Source organism: Phyllostomus hastatus, unplaced genomic scaffold, assembly GCF_019186645.2.
Source record: "Phyllostomus hastatus isolate PE091 unplaced genomic scaffold, TTU_PhHast_1.1 phas_scaffold_193, whole genome shotgun sequence".
In the NCBI taxonomy this organism is placed as follows: Eukaryota; Metazoa; Chordata; class Mammalia; order Chiroptera; family Phyllostomidae; genus Phyllostomus; species Phyllostomus hastatus.
Window position 1 is genome coordinate 10,412,457 of NW_025334015.1, and position 15,230 is coordinate 10,427,686.

The following is a 15,230-nucleotide window of genomic DNA, read 5'->3' on the forward strand; positions in this document are numbered from 1 at the left end:
CTGGGCCATTGTGTTCTTTGTCGGAGTATCAGAAGGGTGGCCACTTGGGTTTGAGGATGAAGCAGAAGGAAGTCTGGTGGGCAAGATCCATGGTGGACCAACCTGTGGGTTTTGTCCTGGTTCTTAGACACAGATTGTCTGCAGCCTTGACCATCATCCTATAAAACTCTTTTAGGCTAGAGGGAAATTTAAATAACATTAGGAAGAAATCTCTGCAAACATCATCAACAACGTGAAGGTTAATTTTAAGCATGAAGTTGACTGGGCCACCAGATTCCCAAATTAAACGTCATTTCTGGGTATACATGTGCGTGAGATGTTGGATGAGTTAGCCTTTGCATGGGTGGGTTTAGTGAAGCAGACCGTGTTCCCTGGTGCACCAGCCAATCTGTGGCACTGAATAGAACAAAAAGGCCAAAGAAGGAGGAATTCACCCTACATTTCCTGCCTGCCGGCTGGAGCTGGGACACTTCTCATTTGCTGCCCTTGGATTGGGATTTACACCTTCAGCTCTCCTGGTCCTCAGGGCTTTAGGTTTGGACTAGAACTACAGGCCTGGCTTTCCTGAGTTTCCAGCCGGCACATGGCAGCCCGTGGGACTTCTGAGCCCACAGTCATGTGGGTTTAATTTCTCATAATCAGTCAAGCTCTCTCTCTCTCTCGCCACACACACACACACACACACATACACACACATATTTATATATGCATCTCTATACATATGCATCCATGTATATATCTGTATAGACATTATATATATGCATCTCTTTACATATGCATCTATATAGACATCTATATACCTCTATTTATATCTAATCTCCTACTGGTTCTGTTTCCCTGGAGAACCCTGACTAATACAAACAACACTCAAAACCACATTTTTTTTTTTTTTACTTTCTACTGACATGCAGTTTGTACCTCTGAAAAATTCTTCATGGTGCAAGAGGTAAATAGGGACCTTCCCCTAGGAAGACCCCTTGACCTATCGGAGGGGTAAAGAAGACAACGACGTCCTCGGCTCTGAGAGAAGAAGGCACGATTTATTGAGTCAAGTTATTTCACAACAGAGTCTTCAGTGACAGTTGTCAGCTTAACACTTAATATAGTTTAAAAAGGTCAATGGTTACCTGTAAAATTATATATACTTTAATATCTAAAAATATATTGCATATATGGGGCAGGAACATCCCTTGTATCCACAAGAGAAGGTTTGCTTGCTCTTTTCAAAGTTGTGGTGACTGCAGTATGTTATGTACACACGCCTCCAAAAGCGCAAGGGTTTAAATGGATCACCCTGCTCACTCATCCATGCTCCGTTAAATATCTTCACCAGTGCTTCTCGTTCTAGTAAGTCAGCAACATCAACATCCTGTTTTCTAGGCAGCAAAGTCACATTATGCATTAAAACCCAGCTATAAAAACGTACAAACAGCACAAATGTACAGATTGACAAAAGATGTACAAATTACATTTAAAAAAATAACAACGACTGATTTGATAGCAACATTGTATTTGTGACCGAGGTCAACTCGTTTATTTATTCTTTTTAACTTTTTAATTATTTACTTTTAATACTGTGAGATATAGGAAAATAACTCTGCATAATTTATACAGTAAGTTGCCTCCGGATTGGGTGACCCTGGACCGATGCTCTGACAAGCGCACAGCGCTTGCGGATCTGTTTGTGATTGGAAATCCCTAAGACTTCTCAAAGTTCTGGGACCCATTGTCGTTACTTAAAAACAAAAACAAAAGACAGTTATTTAGCTCTCTGTCCGTCAGGAGTGTCTGCACTTGCATTAACATATCTTAGTTCATATCTTGACTATTTCTAGAGAGAATGATCAGCTTCTTACACATTGCCCACCCAGAGGAATTTTGCGATGCTCTTGGTCCCTTAAGTATACACACATGAGATTTTCTTCTAAATTCCAGTTGGCTGAAAACTTCACTGGCCTTACAACCAATGTTCCAGTTGCCATCCACTGAATTAGGTGCTCCCAAAACAAGATCATAGACTGCCTGTTTTTAGTTCCCCAAAGTCTCAAACCAGAGCCTAACTGGTTGAGTTACGATTCTTTCTCATACTGTCATGGCCCTACGAAGTCCATGATAAGACCCGTGTGTTGATAAGAAACTGCTTTGGTCATAAAAGTATAAAGGAAATGTACAGTTTCTCTCACAGAACCATGATACAACCATTCCAGTAATCTAAGTATTCAACACATAAGATGAGAGGAGATTGAGAATCCAAACTGGCCTCGCTGGCCCAGAGAATTATCCTTTTCTTTGTTCAAGGTAGATGAAGCCAAAGTTACCAACATTTAAAAAGAAAGGGTTGTTTTCTTAAAGAACAAATACAAAGGTTCTATTCAACAAGAAAGAACATCCAGTTTCGTTTTGTCTTCAAAGTCCTGCCAGTCCAAAGTATTCCAGGAAGTGTAGGGGATGAGGCTTCAGAGTGGATGGAGACCACGGATGGTTAAGCTTCTAGTAGTAGCTGCCTAAGTGTGAGGGCACGTGGGTGTTAGGATGGCGGGGGACATTGGGGTTGGGGTAGATTCCACCCGTGGGGGAGGTCCAGTATTGTGAGGCTGCTCCGAAGAAGCTGGAGGAAGTGACGGGCATGGAGGATGGATGGGGAGGGACAAAGTTCACCTTCTGTTGATGGGCGTGGTAGGAGGGCATGTAGGGGATATCAGAAGTGTACTTGTACATGGGCGACTCGGTTGGGTGGGGCTGCAGAGCCTGGGCGATGCCGTGGAAGTCAAATTTGTAGGCATACCTTTTGCCATGCACTTTGGTCATAATGTTTTTATCATAGTAGTATCGGAGGGCCCGGCTCAGCTTGTCGTAATTCATGTTGGGCTTGCTTTTCCGCTCCCCCCAGCGCCTGGCCACCTCATCGGGGTCCGTCATTTTGAACTCCCCGTTGGTCCCCTCCCAGGTGATGCAGCTGGCGTTGGCGCTATCGGAGAGTAGCTCGAGGAGGAACTGCCACAGCTGGATCTGCCCGCTTCCTGCAGGGGGTGAGACGGGAGAACACAGAATATTTCAGCCGGGGAAGTCAGAATCCAGTCCCCTAAGTGCAAGGATTCTCTCGGCCTCTGTAAGAAACCCTTTATTTTCTTTTACGCTGGGAATCTGCTTGGCAGCCCCTTCTCTCATTGCTGACTTCCTTTTCTGTTTGCCACTGAGGTTGGCACTCTAAGCATAGTTTGATCTTAAAAATAGTTTGCCCCAAGGCCTGCTGCAATGCACTGTGGGTAATGAAGTGCTGCCTTGCCCAGAGCTAGCTGTGTGATTTGGGGTGAGCCATAGCCACAGCCACTGCTTTTGGCCAGAGGCTTGAATTTTCTTCTTCTGTAAAGGCCCGACTCACTGTCCATCTCTGCTTTGTGATGGCGTCCCCCAAGGTGTTGTTCCCTGTCAGTGAAAGGGGTCTGAGCCCGGAGACTGCCGTCAGAGTCACGGGGAGAAGGGCTGGCCCAGGCTTCCCGCGGACCGGCCCTGCCGTGCTCCTGAGCAGAGGCCAGGCGCTCGGATCCCAGCTCTAAGTGCTACAGGCAAGAACTTGGGCCCAGAGAAGAATAACAGGGGTGGGCGCTGGGTGGCCTTTTTTTTCTCTGGGCAGGAATGGCCAGGCACTAAAGAATGGGCCTGAACCCAGGGCAGTTTAGGTTCCCTGGGGCCTCCTCTCACACAGGGGCCTGCTAGCTTGCACGAGGGGATCTTGACTTAGAACTCACTTTAGAGTGATTTTTGATAATAAACCTTTCAAATGCGTGGTCAAATGTCTTTTCTCTGCAAGTTTTCAGGGCTATACCTCGTTCATAAGGCCAGAGAGCTGGGCAATGCTTTCTCAAATCAAGAAGAAAACACATTTGGGATATTTATTCACTCGTGCCTTGCATGGGGCAGATAAACGAGACCCACTGGGACTGTTTCCTCCCCCCTAATCCCCATCCTTCCCTCCTGGAACTTCTGCCTGTGCCACTTATGACTAATCTCAACCGCAGTGCAGGTGTGAAAACATTTGTTTCCCACCAAACACATCGCTGCCACCAACTAACCCACCCTGACCTCTCATTTGCACACTGCAGAAACAAGGGTTGAATATTTTCAGGAAAACAGTACATGTTACACCCAGTCAAGTGTCTGGACTTAGGACAGAGGTCTCTGTGACCTCACAAAGCTATTGAACATTCTGGAAAGAAAATCTTGTAGGCCAAAGTCAACTCACCGGGGTTGGCTAGGCGACTGCTGGTTGGGCCCAGGATCTGATAGGGATCTAAGAAAACAAAAAAGGGAATTTGCTTTACTGTTATTAAAAATATAAAACAACAGCATTAACAATAAGAATACCCCAAAGGTTTATGCTTTTACTTAAATATTGCAGGAAAGCCTCCTTTCAGAGAACTCGACTGTTTGTATTTGCAGGCCCCGAAGATCTTGATCAGAGTTATGGTTCATCCCAGTATTTATCAAAACAACGTGGAATAGTAACAGCATTACTTTTTTTCCTATTTGGTGTCTAAAATTTGTAGATAATGCTGTTCTTATCTAAAACAGAGCAATGAAACCATTTGCACAGGGGCTGGCTAATATTTAATCACAACGAATAAGGTACACATGGTTTATTAAGCGGGCTTAAAGAAGATCTAATGATGACTGGTCTTTCATAGGTCTACCCAATACTGACAACTTTACACACCTCTGCTTGTCCAAGGCAGCATGAACCATACCTGCCTGGAAGTGGAGCAGCCTGATTTCTGGAGGCGGCTATGCTACAAACTAAACTCACTGGACAGTCTCTGAGTATTAGTTTTCTCATCTGCAAAATGAGCGGGTTGGGCGGCTGGATTCCTCAGCTCCCTGGGACAGCATTCTGTGATTTTCAGCTTGGGAATGTCAACACTAACCAGGATCTGTATTTTAACTGTAAAATGACTATTCTTGATGTCTCCGTTTACTTAAAATTTATGTGATTATTTAGCTATAAAAAAAACCTTTGCAATATTGGTTTTATATGAGGTTTGCCTTCTTTTGGGGGGGGGGATAGATCATGGTAGAGAGCTGGATCACAACTTGGCCGCGTTGTCAAAGCTTTGGTACCATTTTATGCTTTTTATAGTTATAATTGCAATTTTTTTAACTCAACATGATTTATGGGTTTCTACTTAGAGCTTTAAGTTAACTCGAAGAGTCTGTAAGGCCATTTAGTCCACCCCTTTCATCCACATAGTATGACAACAAAAATGTTTTGTCTGGGTCACACTTGCTTCTGTTGTTGTTGGGGACTCATTAAATCCTTTATGTGAAGTCAATGCTGTCTTGTGTTTCTAAAATTTCCTGATGCCTTCTGAGTCAGTTCTCTCATTGCTGTCTCTTCAGTGGAGATGGAAAACAGTGTTTGTCCACCCTAAAGCAAATGGCTTGTTCAGAACTAATCTCAGCTGGGTCATGTAAAGAAGACACAGCTGGCCTCGGGGGTGGGCCCAAGGGCGCCTTCAGTTATCTGAAAGCTCTTTACATGGAGTGGGGGGACATCTCTCCAGAGGGTGAACTGGGAAGCGTGACTGGAAGTTATAGGGAGGGGACTTTGGATGGAACAGTGGAAGTGAGCCCAGCTAGGTAGTGAACTCCCTGTTGCTGTAAATATTCAAGTAGCAATGGGGTAATCATAAGGCTGAGATGTTGCAGAAGGATTTACGGACCTGGATGTCTCTATCCTTCCTAATAGTAAAAGCCTCCAATTCCATGGTGTTGAAAGTTCCCCTGCCTACATTGTTAAGTAGATCCATCACAGGATGAAGGTATTTCTGAAACTAAGCATGGTGAAACTGACATAAAAAGGCTTGGAGCACCCTTGGGGGTGTGACAGCTCTCATAAATTAGCTGTGTGGCTTTTAGCAAATCACTTCGCCTCTCTGGGCCTCAGTTTCTTTATTTTACAAAATGAAGCATTGGGACATTTCATCTTTAATATTCCTTTCACTTCTGATATTTAACCACCTGGCTCCAGTGCCTGTTACTTGATCCACAGATCTCTCACGGAGAGCCAGCTGGAGGCCCTCACTGGAAAGGGGGTGGCAAACGCAGCCTGTTGTTTAGACCCCCTTCAGTTGATTAAGTGGAATTGGTGGCTGCCTAAGAAGCAGAAAAGGAACCGCGCACCCCACGGACAGGTACCTGGTTGGGGCCGTTGTTCAGCATTCTTACTCATTGTCTGTGCTCCTGCAAGGGGAGGGCCTGCGGAGAGAGAAGAAACACGGTCAGCGGGGCCACGCCCCACGAGGGGAGAGAAACATCCTGTCAAACGCCCTCCCAAGGGGGAGAAATGTGCGGTCTCATTCATTCACTCGCTCACTCTGTATGCACTTATTCATTCATTTTATTCTGTGAATATCTGGAATCTACTGCATGCTGGTGCTGCTCCTGATGCTAGAGAGTCAGCAATGAACCAGCGGCTCCCAGCACGACTTACACATGAACGGTGCAGACAGTGATGGACAACAATAAACACATGGTATAGCACGTCCAGTGGCACTGGGGCTGTGGATTGCACTTTTAAACAGAGAATTCAGAGAGGCCCTTCGTGGGAAAGTGACCCATGGGAAGGCACTTGAGTGAAGGTTGCCTGCTTTTCGTGTTTCCATGTTTCATGAGCTTCCCTCCGCTGCTGCCACAGCGCCCCCACCTTAGGTCTGCGTCTTTGTTGTCGTTGCCCGGCCTAGGGCTTAGTCTGCCTGGTACCCTCACCACTCCCCTCCCTCCCCTCTGACCTGTCATGTACTGTTCAGCCAGCTTAATCATGTCACTCCAGCGTCCAAAAACCTTAGTAATTCCTCGTTTACTACAGAATGAAGGTCTATCTTCATAGCGTCCTTTATGGCCCCTTCCTTACCTCTCCAGACTACTTCCCTTTCACACTCCCTAAACTCCAGGAACCCGGAGTCCTCACTAATTGTCACACCTTGAGGTCTTTCCATGGCACCCACTTCTAGGAGGGTCTGTCTGCCCTATCCCTGCAGGTCCAAATCCTATTTCTCTCTCTGCTGCCAACTCAAATGGCCCCAGGTCCCGAGGGCCCTCCTGGAATCACCAGGATAAAGGGTGACGTGTGCAGAGTGAGGTGTGATAGTCTCTCTCCCCTGTGGGTGTGTGCCTGACTCATCACTGTGAACCCCAAGTGCCAGATTCTGGGCACATAGTGAACAAATAATTCATATATATTATTGAAAGGAATCCTCATTATTGTGGGACATACATTTATAATCCCAACCTCCTTCTCGAAAGAATTCCCTTCAACATCCATTCATGTGCTTGATATTTTACTTCCTGGACCTAGCAAGATGGACACGTTTGTGGTTCAGGAGCTTGAGTCATATTCTTTCCCCCTTCCCTTGGTGGGAGATTGTAGGTCAGACTTCAACGCAAATTGATATCTCAGACCCCTGCCATCTCCTCATCAGGTTATCCTCCGTCTCAGCCTTTCATGAAACGGGGATAGTGACATCGATGTGACTAAGCTGTGACAGTTTGAGGAGCAAAGTCATAGAGGGCCACCATCATCACTTAAATCCAAATCCAGTGACCTCTCAGGCTGACCCTTGTCCTGAGAAACCTTCTGCCTTCAACAATTCTAAAACCAAAAGCAATAAACGAAACTCAAAGGTCTGAACAAAACTCTGTTTTCAAAGAACCAGTATCACCGACAGGCCCTAAATTGACAATTGGTTTTGAAGTCCGCTCAAAAAACAGGACAACAAACGCTTGCTCCTATCCTTTTTTTTAAAAATCTCATGACCTTGCTCTCCACCCTGCCCTTGGAAAAATGTTTTCCTCCCAAAGGTAGAGTGACATTTACTTACTTTTGTTGAGGCCGGAATTCATGTTACTGCCCCATCCTCCTCTCCTGACCGAGTCGTAAGAAGGGTCTAGTGAAAAACAGCAAAGAGTCGGACATCAGCATCTCCTGCTTTGCACAAACATTGCGTGAAGACGATCTTTCAGCAGTCAGGAGAGATTAGCGTGAATTCAGCAGCTACTGTATAGGCATCACTAAGTTCCGGAAGTGCGCTCTTGCCCTGGGGTGCAGTGGGCTGGGTAGAAGGAATGGGACCATCCTGGCTGGGAGCGGAAGCAACCAGAAGAACCCTGAATGGGAGGTCAGAGGATTGGTTCAAATTCGGTCCCTGGCATTACTTGTTGTGAGACCTTGGATGGCTCATAAGATATTCCTGCATTCAACCTTCTTTAATATGAAAACAAAAATTTACTCGATTTACTGACCTTATAGGGTTGAACTGAATATCTGTGTTCCACCCCCACCCCCAAATTCCTGTGTTGATTCCTAAACCCAGTGTGTTGGTATCAGGGGTGGGGTCTTTGGGAGGTGATTAGGTTACAAGGGTGGGGCCCTGAGGGATAATGGGATTAGTGGCCTGCAGAGAAGAGGCTGTGGAGCTGGCGGGCCCTCTCCCTCCCATGTGAGGACACCACAGGAGGTCATCGGTCTGCAATGCCAAAGAGGGCCCTTGCCAAAATCTGATGGTGCCGGCACTCCGATCTCAGACTTCCAGCCTCCAGGTACGTGGGAAATAAATTTCTGTTGTTTATAAACCTCTCCATCTATGGTACTTTGTTAGAGCAGCCCCAACGGACTAAGGCAGGTGACGATCAAATGTTATAACATGTGTGAGACATCTTCTAAAGCTTCCTACAAATATAAACTAATGCGAGTTTAGAAGGGAAAATTGTCCATAGTAACTCTGAAGAGACGGGGAGTGTCCAGATTCAAGACTCCATGAGGAGAACATCTCAAAGCCCACTCGTGGCGTGTCGGGTGGCCAACTCCACCCCGCCCTTCAGCACACGGGTGGTGTGGGTGAGGCCTCAGAGCACATGCCAGGCTCTCCTAGAGCCTCATGCGTTTCTGCTGAGGGTAGAGAAGGCTGGGCTTGATGGCCATGGAGAAAGGAAGAAGGCCGGCGGTGTGGCTGGAAAGGGGGCTGGAGCAGGAAATGCGGAGAGATGCCGCCTGCCTGAATGTGACTAAAGCCTCGCTTCCAGATTGCCATGGAAACTCTTCCATGGAACCTGAACATTTGCGATCCCAACCTCTTTCTTGAATAAAATCCACGTGCCTCCATCACTGTGTTCAGAACTGTCTTCACTAACTGGCTGGGCACTTGCCCTTTTCCTCCCTCGTGGCTGGGACACTGTGCAGGAATGGCCGAAGAGCTAAGGATGCAGAATGATGACTTTCAAAGTCTTTCCACCACCAACAAAGACACCATGAAAGCCATCTGAACAAATGGAGCACAGACCTCATCAAACAGGCTGACGGGGTGAAACACAGACCATCCCCCTTGACCCTTCCCGAGCCTCCAGCGAATTACAGTGAAAACTGCAAAGACGGATGGGCTCCTCTGACTGTGTGTTTGCTCACTGTTTCTGGCTAAGAAGAACCCAGAGACAGGGACGGTTTTCTTATGGAAAAAACCACATGTGAATGCACGTTCCTCCTGGCTCTGGGAAAGCCGGTACAGTGTTTAAATTACAGTATTTAGCAACTGGCATGAAAAGCAAGCAGAAAGTGAGGGGGTGGGGGGCAGCGGTGGTGAGAGAGAAGGGAAGAAGGATGAGAGAGACACAGCTCAACTCATTTAAGGGGTCTGTTTTTATTTTTATTTGACTTTTCCCCCCGACGATTCCTCTTGCAAATAGATGCCCCTGCTTGCTTAAAAACAGAATAAAACAAAAACAAACAAAAAGCCCAACTTGTTTACAAGCTCGGAATGAGGTTGTCGGGCCTGGTAGGCACGTTCTGGACGGTCTTGTAGGGGTCTGCAGAGTGTATGCCGTGCTGGTATGAGCCGCAGGAAAGGCGAGTCCTTCAAGGATTCTGCTGTGGCGGGGGTGCCGGATAGGCCTCCAGTCCTTTATTTCAGAGGGGCTTCTGCACTGTGTGGTGTGCTTGGCCACAGTGGATACAAAGTAATGGGGCACGTTCTCTGTCCTTGCACTGAACTATGAGAAGATAACCAAGATTGTGAGGAACTGTGGGTAACAGAGCCGAGGAGTGGCGGAGGCGGTAAGCTGCTGGAGGTTAGTGAAGAAGGGAACAGTGAGTGTCGCTGGGGTCATGAGAACCATGCGAGACCTCCTCGGAGAGGGCAATGCAGACAGACACAAGGCAGAAGTGGGTGGGGACACGCACAAGTGACGTCTGAGGGACAGACCACCCTAGAGGCAACTGTCTGACTGAAGTAGAGGAAGAGGCAGAAAGACAGGGCTGCAGGAGAGAGCGGAGGCATGTTCAAGGCTGTGTGGCTGGCAGCCAGGTAAGCTTAATGACCTTGAGTCGCAGGTGGTGGGAGCCCGGAGACGTTCAGAGAACGCAGCAATGCCAGGCTAACAGGGTGTGGTGGGGAAGGAAGCTCTGGGCAGTGTGCGGGGTGGAGGAGCACCTGGGGGCAGGGAGGCAAGTCTGGGAGGAGCAGAACAGAAAGTGGAATAGAAAGTGACAAAAGCTCCTGCACAAAGAAAAAGCAAATCTCTGGGTTCCAGGAATTGGTGTGTGTTATCTGAAGCCCTGACTTCCTTCTGACTTAACACCACTCACAGAATCTGTCTCCAAGTTTTGGATTCAGTTTTTCTACTCACTCATTCATTCGCAGAAGGCATCCTCTGTGAAAGCTGTGTTATATTTGAGAACCCTTTTCCTTTAGCCCAAATTATGGCTGTGGCTATGGCTTACCATTGACCTCTTATCAAGTTTTTCTCCTATTCTTCTCTTCTAGCCCCAGGGGCAGAGCAGGCAAATGAACAAAAGTTACAGAAAGTGAGCGACTTCCCTGTAGCCAACAGAGGGCCCGTGACAACAGGACTTTTCTGCAACTCCAAGTCCCCAGTCACGTTGAAGCTGATGCCTTATCAGGAAGCATTTGGCAGCCCCGGCTTGGCCGTGATGCCTCAGGCCTGAGGAACGCCACAGGACTGTAAGACAGGATTCTCCCACAGGAGCTCCTGGGTGGGGGGTGGGGGGGCGGTGGGGAAAAGCCTGGCTGACAGGACAATGGAGGTCCCCATCAACCCAAAAGTCCCCCATCAGGTATAAAAAAGGAAGCGACTGAAACAGAGAGTCCATCAGCAATCAGCCTGAACCGTGTCCTCAATGCAAGGTTAATGGAGCAATCAACGGCAACGGGCCAGGCCGGGGGCTGGTGTCTTTGGCAGAGGGTCGCGGGCAGTGCGTGGCCTCTGAGCGACACACATACCACAAGTCTCCCTCCCGTTGCTTTTTCATCCTCAGCTATTTGGTGGCAAGTCCTGCTACTGGCACCTGAATCTACAAGGACACCCAGCGTCATCATGGAATTTAACGGATGCACACAGTGGGCTGGGCTTTGTAGGGACACCCACTAAAGGTGAGATTTAATGAAAACCAGAATTTCTGGAGTAAGTTCTGCTGCAGAGATGCAGCATGAAGATGGAGGAGGCCAACGGCAAGAACCAAGGGCTGGCCTTCTGCCTTGGAGGTTGGAAGAATCGGGCGGCCTTGCAGACTGAATGAGATATCCAAGTCAGTCCCTGGCCCCGTGCCTAGCACCGAGTCAGATGTGGAAAATGTTGGCAATTCATGTTACCGTTTGCATCATTATTATAAACCTAAAGAATGTTCAGGCCCAGAGACGTGTTCGCCAGCCCTACCACACGTACACTGACTACCCCCTCCCCTCCCCTCTAGCACCTCACTATGTTCTACTTCTTAAGTTTCCATCGGTCCCCTAATTCAATCAATAAGTAACTCGCGTTTGTTATTTATTGTCTGCCTCTCCCATCTGAATATCGGGCCCCCAAGGGGAGGGGTCCCTCTTCTGTTCTCTGACATAATCAAGTGCTTAGCACAGTGCACAGCCCAGAACAGGTGCACGAACAAGAAACATCTATGGGATGAACACATAGATGGGCTGATATTTTCTGTGTTGTTGAACATGCACATTTCTCACGGTTGCCCACTATTGTACCGGCTGAAGAGAATTCAGGGCCCCCACCCTTCTGCCCACTAGGTTGTCTCCAGGGGACTGAAGTCCAGGTGACAGCGGTGAGCACAGGCTGTACCTACCCTGAGTGCCCTCTGAGCATGATGGATGAGGGTGCACCTGCTACAGGCACAGGACAAAAGTCTCTCCCCACAGCAAAGAATGAGAGGCCGCTTATTGAAGTGGCCTGCATTTTATTTTACACATTCTTAATGTCATTGTTGAAATGAGGGTTTACTTTTTGCCCACTAAAGGTCATGCAAGCGAAAGCTTAGCAGTGTGGACAGCTCTAGTCCCACACACACACACAGAAATATGTCTACAACCAAAATGGAAAAGCTGGGACGAGGGTGTGAGCCCCGGGATGCACACTCCTGCACAAATACCATCTGTGGCCACATCAGAGCTCCCTGACCCTCGGCTGCTGGGCAGGGCGTGGAGACGTCTCTGGTGCATGCACTGATGCATGAAGCCACCTGAGTGGGCACTAACCCCGCCCCCACCCCCACACACCTTCAGTGAATACGGTGCCTGCGCTCTGCTTCGCTCTGCTTCCTGAGAACGGACTTCTGAAAACACAAGCTTAAGGCAGCAGCCAAGAGCACAGTGTGACGGTCAGGGACCAGCAGAGGAGCTGACATCTCGGGACTTCCGTGTGGTGGCAGATCGCTTGGTCAGCAGAAAAGCACACCCTGATTCTGACAAACTCACTTTCGACTTCTGGGACAGCCGCCTGGCTGGAGAGAGTACCAAGATGACAAATCTTGTTGGGATTCTTTTCCAGACGAGTCACCAGCGGGCCTCTGCCTGGAGCTTGTGGTTTCAGGAGGGCCTGAGGTCGACTTTGTCGACGCAGAAAGAGGCCAGGGCCTTGCTGTGGGGAGTCTGGGCACTGCCAGGCACTGTGGGGGATTCTGCCTCAAGCGTATAATGGCCTGGACAACACCTCCATTATGGGACATGAGACGTGGCTGAATTTGACACTACACGGCCTTGTAGATTCCCGGAGAGCCTCCCGGGGGTCCCGTGGGGAGAGACATAGGAGCGTGGAGATTTTTCTCTGAAAAGTCCCTGCTGGAAGAGGAAATTTTTTACTGGATATGACCTTCTCTTAGACATCCCTGTGTTAACTCAGTTTCGGCGTGAAGCTTTTCACGGGTCTCAGAAATCTGGCTGAACATCTCAGGAAAAACACTTCCTTCTGCTCTGGTGGCTCCAGTCCACTCTCTGAGGGCCCAGCGGGCGACACGCAGCTCTCCCTCTTGTCATGACCTCACCCCGAGGCCGCTGACGCAGGGGCACCGGCACACAAAGGCCTCTCTCTTCATTCCTTACGGCGTCAGGCCGCACTCTCGATTACTTGGTGGAAAAAGATGAATTTCCCCTGAAAGTTCTCACGGCGTTTCTGGTTGCCGCTGAGAAAGCTGGCAGCACCCAAGCCTGCTGACCGTCGGAGAGCCCAGCTTCTCTGAATGCCGCCCTTTGAGCCCAGGAATGGGCATGGCTGCCCGTGCTCAGAGAAGGAGCTTCTCTCAGATCCAGGCCTCCTTTCTTGAGAAAGAGTGGGGATGACAAAGGAGGGAGGCTCTAATAAAGAGGACTCTGAGCCCTGACCGGTGTGGCTCAGTGGGATGGGCATCGCCCAGCAAACCGCAAAGGCTGCCAGTTTGATTCCCAGTCGGGGTTGTGGGCCAGGTCCCTGGCACATGCAAGAGACAACCGATCTATGTTTCTCTCCCTCTCTTCCTCCCTTTCCCTCTCTCATAAACAAACATAGATGGATAGATAGATAGACAGATAGATAGATAGATGAGAGGACCCTGAGACCCGCAGCCTTGACTTTCCTAAGAAAGAGGCAAGTCCAACAGGAGGAAGATATATCACCTAGACTCTCCCCAGAAAGAACTGCATGCACACGGGAGCACCACACTCATTGTTGGTGGAGCATTGTGCAAGATGCTTCCCCGCAAACCTCTATTCCCTCCGAGGTCCTGGCCTCTCGTGGCCCAGTCTTTGAGGAGGAGCCTCCAGGCTCCAACCCAGCCTGGGGTGCTGTCCTCTGGGCTCTCCTCCGGGATGCCTGTGAAAGACTGCTCTGCTTCTAGAACGCATCTTGTTCGTCACTATAACCCCTGCCGGTGACCACACCAGCCGTCTGACCCCCAGGCCTGGCCTCCCACTTCAAACAGTGGAAGCCAACTAGTGCATGAGCAACGCACATTTCTGGAAGGTGTGGGGCACCCCCGTGAACACACCCTTTCTCTCCGGTGGGCCTTACTTCTGTGGTTACGACATGGCGTTTAGAACCAGGTCGCCCTGGGTTCAGATCCTAGGGTTTAGCTCTATTGTTTGCTCTGTTGAGTGATCTTGGCCAAAAGGTTACTCTACATTTTTTGGCCTCAGGTTCTGCTTCTCTAAAATGGATGAATAACCAATATTTTATAAAAGTGTTGGGAAGATTAAGCAACCATTTGATAAATGACAATTTTAAAAAATATACACAATATATATGTAGTCTTTACAATCTTCCTTGAATCCTGACAAGGTTTATCTTGGTGAGTTGAGGTTAAAAAGCTCAGCAAGGAAGACCTTGGAAAGGATAAGAAACCATAAAGGAGGAAAGGTAGTTCTATTCCCATAATCCTAGATCAACGATTCCCAAATTGGAATGAAGAGTGGCCCTATTTTGAAAAAAAAAATAAAAGAAATGGCCCTGGCTGGTGTGGTTCAGTTGGTTGGGCATCGGCCCACAAAGCAAAAGGTCTCCAGTTCAATTCCCAGGCAGGGCACAGGCCTGGGTTGCATGTTCGGTCCCGGGTCGGGGCATGTACGAGAGGCAACCGATCAGTGTTTCTCTCCCCCTCTTTCCCCCTCCTTTCCCCTTCTCTAAAAGTCTTAAAGAAAAAAACAAGAAAGAAATGGATTGTCCTGGACCCCAGTTTGAGGAGCATGGCCCTAAAAGATAGCGGGGGGGTGGCTATGAGCCACCCGCTGGGACATTAGGCTTAGGTTTTATGCGGCACCCTCCTTGCTCTCCCAGGCCCCTGCGCAGCTGCTCTGACGCTGGGTCCTCACCTCGTTTCAACCCGTCCTATAGGGGCAGCCCAGCCTTCGCCTCGGTGGCATCTTAGTTTTCAAAGAGCAACAGAGGATCTTGGCTTCCACTGAGACCTCAGGAGG

General features: G+C 48.6%; 1 protein-coding gene across 4 annotated transcripts in view; it reads right to left on the reverse strand.

The window, feature by feature from the left end:
• Positions 1-1,019: 1,019 nt before the first annotated feature.
• Positions 1,020-15,230, reverse strand: part of FLI1 (Fli-1 proto-oncogene, ETS transcription factor) — a 123,990-nt gene continuing 109,779 nt past the window's right edge. For all 4 annotated transcript variants that reach the window (XM_045860263.1, XM_045860267.1, XM_045860264.1 and 1 more), the window contains 4 exons: positions 7,875-7,940; positions 6,193-6,252; positions 4,244-4,291; positions 1,020-3,020 (listed from right to left, as the gene is read on the reverse strand). In XM_045860263.1, coding sequence (XP_045716219.1) covers positions 2,491-3,020; positions 4,244-4,291; positions 6,193-6,252; positions 7,875-7,940 — 704 coding nt within the window. In that variant the 3' untranslated portion in view covers positions 1,020-2,490. The remainder of the gene's footprint in view (positions 3,021-4,243; positions 4,292-6,192; positions 6,253-7,874; positions 7,941-15,230) is intronic.